Genomic DNA, 7,959 nt, shown 5'->3' with positions numbered 1-7,959 from the left:
GGCCCACTCAGTAACGTCTATTGGACAACAACGTTGGAACGTTTCTAGAGTTTTTGTCTATAATGTGTTTTGAGAGGCCTATTCACACACAAGATAAGCGCAGTAATGAATTATGATAAATCCGGCAAAAATCATAACCGCCAAGGAGTGACTGAACGCAGATGCTGTCTGCTATTTCCGAAACGCGCCCAAAAGGAACAAAGAAAAAGGTTAGCAAAAGTCTTTTCATGGTTAGATGAAACGTTCATCTTCAGCTAGAGACGGCATAGGTTGGTTGACAAGTGAGGAAAAAGGCAGTATCTCTTTAAATCCGATAAACCTATTCTTTCGAATTGGCAGCCTATTTTTCCCTTCCAACTTTAGACGAATGCATATTCCTCGTCCCCTGGACCCCAGCAGTTTCGGATAATGCCGAGTGCTTCTAGGCTTTCTCGAGTACACATGTAGACGCGTGGTGGCCTAAATTTGAATCCGGCCGTAAAACAGGCAGTCCATCTGAAGTAGTTTATAGGCTTACGTACCGGACATAAACGTGAAAAACATTAAAGTTATCGTGTTAACGCTATCTCATTGCTTACATGATACTCGCATGTATTGTTCTCTTACTGAGAATATCGGATTAGCGAATGACCAAACGACCCAGGTGGTTAGTCATGCACCGCGTATATTTACAACACTTAAATCAGAAGTGGAATTTTCGAACTTGGACGTCGCTTTCGGAGGAATAAGCCCATATAGCGATAAAAAAAAATACGTTCGGAAGCGAGCGTCGCCATAATTACACTAATTAGACGAACGTACAAGAAAACCGTTGTTGCTCTGAGCGAACATCTCTGAAATAACTATGTAATTAATTATCCGTAGAAAATAAACGCGCAAGTTATTGTATCATAAGATATCTTAGTTGGGGCACGATTGGGTTCACGAGCCGGCCATCGGGATTCGAACCAGATCTTAAGTCCTCGAAAGTGCAATTACAGTCTGATTATGTACTATTTCTAGATAAGTCGGTGTAAACAATTATTATCATTATGCTCTTTTTCATGCTGACGTCATCAACAAGCGAGTCCACTAGTGCATACGAGTTATCCTGACTTTTATATAATATGTGTTTCATCTGTACGATATAAAAACAAAAACAACTCAATAACAATAACTGCGGATGAAAGATTATAGTTAGACACCAAAGGGTAATATGCTTACATGCCGACTAGATAATGACACAGACTGTCAGCTTCATTTTGTATTTTTGGCCTTCGAGGCCTGACCGCCCAAAAAAGCGACCATAAACAAAACACAGTCTAATTTCGTCAGACTACCGCCGTATTCAACCCACCAGCGGACGAAACCCGCCCCGCTGCAACATTCCCTACAGTATAATCATGTAATGTTCTGCAATGCTTTGCACAATCAGCCACCAGATACAACGTCCATGATACATCTAACCGGCATAAGCAAAGCCATAGACTCGAGCCTTGAGTGTATGTCCTATACAGGTAGCTACGTGCAGCTTCAATGCACCCGCCTCGATCGTAGAGCTCGACTGGACGATAGATTAGGCTGGACGCTTGAGTGCCATCCTCCGTACCAATCTTGTACAGTACTTGATACAGAGATAGACAGAGAGCCGAATGAGCCATAAAATGAGTCGTAAAACATTTATTACACACTCTGGCCTGATGCGAGCAAACAACCGCCTCGTGAAGCAACGGGCTACCCAGGGGCAATACAAAAAAACGAACGTCAATTTAGGCATGGTCATCATAGTTAGTCTCTATTGCAAAGAGGTCTCGAATTGGCGATAGCCCTTCGACTTTCAAGACGATATTCTTGCAGTTTTGTGATACCTTTTGCAACCTGTAACGCTGTGGCCGCTACGAGAATTTAGCCACCGCTATCTCTGGACTTCTCCACAGGGTGTATTTATTGTATGTACCTGTATAATTATTTTCGAATAGTTTACTAGCGCAAAATGCCGTGATAACCGTATGACTGCGTTGCTATTGATATTTGCGCAGGTAAAACAGTCACTGGGGCAGAGTTTTATATATAATCAATGATTTTATATATATTGTATAATCAATTTCGCCGATGTAAATCGTGGTCTTTTTTCCGTTCGACTTCAGTGTTAACTAACATTCTGGAGACGTGCTTGCAAAGCTTGTTAGGCCTAAACAATCATGGTACACAGTTGTGGCAGGCTAAAGAAGACCTAACTTCTTTTATATATAGCGATCACCACGATGAGTCAGCTGGTAAACTTACGCTTGCGCATTGTAGATAACTACCATCCACTGATACTATACATGACGTTGGCCATGCATGGTTGATGCCTACTCAGCTGTGGGTTTAATAAATCAAAAACCAGGTCCAAATATCAATCGAAGCCGAGTCTCAGCCGCTTAGAAGTTATATAGTTGCTTCGTAGTCGTTACGAAGCCTCAAATGAATACTATAGGTGCTTTTTTTGTATATATATATATTATATATACAACATTTACGAACAGTCTGAACTCAAAAACAACTGTTTTACGAGTTTCTAATATAAATATGGAATAATCAGTGATTCGAAATGAATCAAATGAGCTTGACTGTAATTGGAATCTGTCTACATATGGAAAATAGGTATAGTTGTTAATCCTTTTTTTTAGGGTCGTTTCTAGGCGATCTCGGGACTCAATGGACATAAAAGCAACAATTTTAAATCCCTTAAAAAAAAAGTAGTGGTAATTATTCCGTGTGTTCGCATCCGACCTTTAATAGGTGAGCAGTATTGACGGCGTGGTATTAGTGGAACCAGGATACCTACAGGATCGGCGAGTGTTTGCCATGGTCGTATTGACGTTTCGTTATGGCCGAGAGGACGAAGAAGTGATGGGACTAAAGTTCTACACGGAAGCTATCCTCGACTACCGACAGGTAAGAGCAAAAAAACCAACTGGTAACCCTCGGATACAAAACGACCAAAATTACAGCCCTCCCTTTTTTTGCTACAAGCTAGAGAGGTGCTAAAAAATTCTCCGCACTTCCACGCAATGCATGTTGGCGCAACGTCGCCAGCGGTAAAGAGGTACCGGGGCTCCCGTAAATATTTATAGAAAGTGTAATCACTCAGGATCTAGCCAGAGCTTGACCATATTTATTCTCACAAATCAAATCAAGCTGCCCCGTAAATGTCAAATAAGGTGTTAATAATGAAAATAAACTAGTGCTCAATTAGCCGCCATCGCTGGGAAGATGTTGAATCAAAACTGCGTTGCCAAGAATCAGCTTCAGTTAACACACATCACTGAGACTAGTCCTCACCCAATATCACAAGGTTTTTTGTCTATAAAAAGATTTAGTACAGGTACTTATGTCTACCTAGTGGTTACCTCTTTTAATCATCTACTTATTGCCTAAACGAACTTATCTCAGGTATATCCCGAACCAGCGAATCAAACGACAATTGAAGAGCTTACGCCATTACAAGAGACCTTGATGCGCAAGTTGGGTACGGAAGCATACCCGCTTACCCTGCGCGTCTCTCCGAAGGCGCCTCCCAGCGTTCGCTTGCATCCTGCCAGACCTTACATCGGTAGTCCGCTTGGCGTCTCCTACGAGATCAAAGTGTTTATAAGTGAGTATCAGCTGGCAAAATCGGCGAAGCGCAAAACGTTTTATTGTTCGTTCTGTACTAGCCACAAGGCGTATCATGCGGATGTGTGGTCTCATATCTTGGCTATTATAATTGAATTACTTTTAAAAGTAAGAACATGCGTCCTAAAAAGTTTCCGCGCTGCCTCACCATCGAACCGGCCTGTGTGTTCGAACAACAGTGCAGGTTTCCAACTGAGGACCTTACTAGAGAGTCAGCTCAACAGCAGTCATCGAACACATCACCCCACCTGCAAAACAAATAAGAGGAAGCTCCGTTTTCTAAAAGCCCACACAAACACGCGATTATAGTAGCCCATCTACGAGAACCCTTAACGCTAATAACATTTATTGTTAAGTAAGGTTCTAAATATGTAGCAGGTAGTTGTTCGATCCCTCTGCTTCTCGAGTGCCGTCGATGATATACAGCCGTTCCAACATCCTTGCTATCCAAAAAGATAGCTAAAGGCAAGTTTCATCTGGAGTACTGTAGCTGTTGTCCATGAGCCTCTTGTATTTATCTACCTCATTCATGGGATTATGCGACTCTTCGACAAATGCTATGTTAAAAGTATATAGATTACAGAAACTTAGGTTACTTTTTCACTTTGAAACTTGGATCAAAACCTATTAGCGCACTTAACTTTCTGCTCTCGTCCGCGAGGCGTAGTTTGCCCATTTAATTATATACGCAGCTTTATCTATTCCCTGATGTTACGGAGTCTGTACGCTTTAGAATACAGGCATGCGCCCACCGATTGATACGATCCTATCGCGCAAAAACGAGCGATATCCTGCCGCTGGCGTTCCTTTCCGCATTTCCTTTGTTCTTGCTAGCAGCTAGCATTCCCGCTAGAACCAGTCAGAAATTCTGTCAACGAATAATGTCTGCGAATGATGTCTATAGAATAGAGTTTTTTGAGCATATTTCGAGTGATTAGTATACTCGCAGGTACTAGTGCGCAACATTCTATATGTATATCCTTTCATGCGAGAGACCATATTCAAACGGAACATATTGCCACTACGGAGGGTTCTAGATACGTAGGAAACCATCCCGTCACTTCCAGCATGAGAAGGTGGTCTTAAATTAAAACTACGTACAGACGTTTTGATGCTATCTGATAGTGATTCACGAAGGGGGATTGATGCGTTTGGGTTGCAAAGGAGCTAACGGCTTCAACTTTATCAAAACGCTTTCTGTTCGATAATTTTTTTTCGTCGTCAAACAAGGTAAATTAACGCTCGAAAGGTAAAAGCCAGCCCTGTCGTCGAAGGCTAGAACGTTAAGTAAATAATACTGAAATGCGAGTGCGTCTGCTGGGACAATATAACAGCAAGCATAACTTTTCGATTCGCTTTATTATGAATTTAATAAAAAAAATTTACTGTAAAAAGAACACGTCACTTCATTCGTGACGGATAAAATGTGTGCAGATGTGGATGAAGGATGAAGTTTAACCTACTAACCGTACTAATAACAACCGTGTAAAATGCGTCTATTTATACGTCTCAGCAGATGCTTATCGCGTCTGTATATTATACAATAGCTGTTGGCAGTATCCTCTTGTCGACTCTCGGCGTGAACACACATTGTTAATCCAATGCAGAACTATCCATGATATGCTGTGCGTCGACAAATTTGGCCTACATATGAGTAATTCATTATAGATTTTGGCTCCCTGCAGCACGATCAGACTCAGAAGAAAAACATTTCTTGAATAGTATGAAATCAAATTGCCCCGATAGATACCCAAGTGGACCGGATGCACTGCACGATTGAGGCACACACACACACACATATATGTATATGTAGAGTGGAGTAAAGTTACTTAATCCACTTACGTGTATAGAAATCCAGACCTGGGGACATACGTTCATGAAGAACTAGTTACATGGATCTAATGAGTTTTATTGAGACCCTGAAACCTTCCCCTTTATTAAGTTGCGCAGAAGGCAGTGTAGCGCTCCGACTGTGAATATACGTATTTTCTAGCATGGCTACTTAATTTTTTATTTTCTAAATTTACAGTATGCTTTTTTCTCGGCCAATTTTCCTAACAACACTTAAGCATGTACCAATGGAGGTAGCAAGCGTTTACGATTAGCGGTAGTAGCGACTCTGTCGACCGTATTATTTTTCCGTTTCGTTGCTTAGATAGCCTTTCCGATGTAAAACTATCATCTAAATACCTACTCCGGCCGCACTTTCGCAGCGTAGTCGCATTACATACGGCACAATCCTACCAACTACAACAACAATGTTCCCCCGTGGAGCCTTCGTTGTTCATACCATTGTCTATTTAGCTGAACCTAATGCCACTGCTACCCTCGTGTCAGTTCCTTTCTCCAGGAGAAACACAATTGGGCCTTGCCTACCACTTACTTCACGCTGTCGTTTTCATCTAGCGGTAGTATCTTAATCGGTGCACCCGAATTTTCTCCCCATATGAACTTTACGTTCGCCTGACAGATATCTTACGGCTGCGCATGAACCAGCGCGAACGATATCCTGTACGGGCCTGTGTATTGGTGAGGATACCGGCCCATAGATGATTTGCTTACACAGAAGGACATAAAAAAATATAGGCTTAGCAAGGGAAAGCCTAAGCTGGCATAAATTCCAAAGGAATTCAGTGACCTGAGAGTAGGACATCGAAAACTAGAGGAAAAATGGAAGCATGAATAGCGAGGACGGTTACAGTAGCTACTAAACTTCTCAAAACTCATGTAACCTTGAGCGTTTGTTTACAACTTGGAAGTACTGCAAAAAATATAGTATATTATTATAATGTTTGCCGTTATGCCTTTTTCTCTTCTGTCGCATATATATATATATATATATATATATAGATAAAATTCTATCGAGCCATTCGAGATTGATTAGTTGGAACGTTTTTCGATTGAGGGCTACTAAGAGGTGCATGAGAGTCCAAATCAACTGACCTCATCTTCTTTTACGTAGTTGTTCTGTCTGTATTATAGTCTTCATTACAGGCAACATAGCGTAGTTGCCAAAAATATTTAAAATTCATTATCTGCCTGGTAAAGTAAATTAATGGCCATGTTTTAACTTTGTCATTGTATACCTCAATGATGTTGGAGATTAAAAAACCCATATTGCTTAACCTAGACCTATGTTTGACGTCCTAACACCGTGTCGCCAAATTTTTATCCTACATTAAACTTAATATGTATGTGTCCACGTTTGTTATATGATTAATTGAATTGTTTCAGCGGACAAAAACAATGACAAACCCCATAAACGTAATATGGTTCGGATGTCATTGAAGACAGTTGAATATGCGCCGGAAACAACTGTTGGAATCATCCGAGATCCCATGTGTCGACCGCGGATATCTATTGTAAAGCATTTTATCCTCTCTTCAGGTCGTCTTGAGATACAGGCCGTGCTTGATAAGGTAATGATGATAATAATAATAAAGATACCCTAAGTAAAAACACGCTTCATATGTGAGCTTCATAAAAAGCATATGTGAGCAAATTCAGTCGGTAAAGCTATTTGAAAAACGTGCTCGGTACTCGTACGCCATATATATACTCCATCGCCATATATATATATTACTTCGTACTGCGAGCTCCCAGTACTCGACGGAGTATAGGTAACCTGACTAAAGCCTTCCGTCCTCTGAAACCAGTCACCTACAACGGGAAGAGTAGCCGTGTTGCTGTTAATCTATGGATACGTTGTTCCAGGGCAGCGTAAAAAGCACTTTTGTAAAATTAATAAATGAATCAACAGCGATAAATTATTGAAAATCGGTTATAGGATTTAAACTGCAATGGGCCGTCCAAGTAGGCCATTAAAAATCGACACAAGCATTTTCTTGTCTAAGGATTTCCGTAACGGCTGTTGGCTTTTTCTGATACTCCTGACAGGAGTGCTATCAGCAGGGTGAACCATTACACGTTCACGTTACGCTAAACAATTCTACGCGGACGAAAACAGTTCAACGGCTGAAGGTATCCGTGATACAACACGTAAACGTATGTATGTTTACGCACGGCCGCTTTAAAAACATCATCGGAACAGGTGAGTGCCCTGTATGCGGAGAATGTCCGCGTGTCAATTATATAGCAGCTAAATATTACAGCATATTTCATGTATGTGATAATTTTACTGAATTATATGCTACCCTACTCCTATAGATGGAATTCCTAGGGCGTGTATTTGCTTCGACCCGCAGTATTTGCCCAATGTAATCGCGAGACACAACCGAACCCTTCTTCTGATACTATTACCGCCATTTCAGGTGACAGCAGCGAAGGTGGCGCAGGCTCGAGTGCCGTCACGCCAATGAG

General features: G+C 41.3%; 1 protein-coding gene across 1 annotated transcript; it reads left to right on the top strand.

Annotated features, from left to right (window-relative positions):
* Positions 1-1,491: 1,491 nt before the first annotated feature.
* Positions 1,492-7,950, top strand: LOC111255110 (arrestin, lateral eye-like; the record flags this gene model as incomplete). Its single annotated transcript, XM_022816768.2, has 6 exons — positions 1,492-1,928; positions 2,764-2,919; positions 3,418-3,619; positions 6,874-7,058; positions 7,537-7,690; positions 7,911-7,950. Coding segments are annotated over exons 2-6 (671 nt in total), but the record flags the coding sequence as incomplete, so codon positions are not given.
* Positions 7,951-7,959: the final 9 nt, after the last annotated feature.

Source organism: Varroa destructor, unplaced genomic scaffold (assembly GCF_002443255.2).
Source record: "Varroa destructor unplaced genomic scaffold, Vdes_3.0 BEIS01000460.1, whole genome shotgun sequence".
NCBI classification, from domain to species: domain Eukaryota; kingdom Metazoa; phylum Arthropoda; class Arachnida; order Mesostigmata; family Varroidae; genus Varroa; species Varroa destructor.
This window is presented reverse-complemented; position numbering and strand designations above follow the sequence as displayed.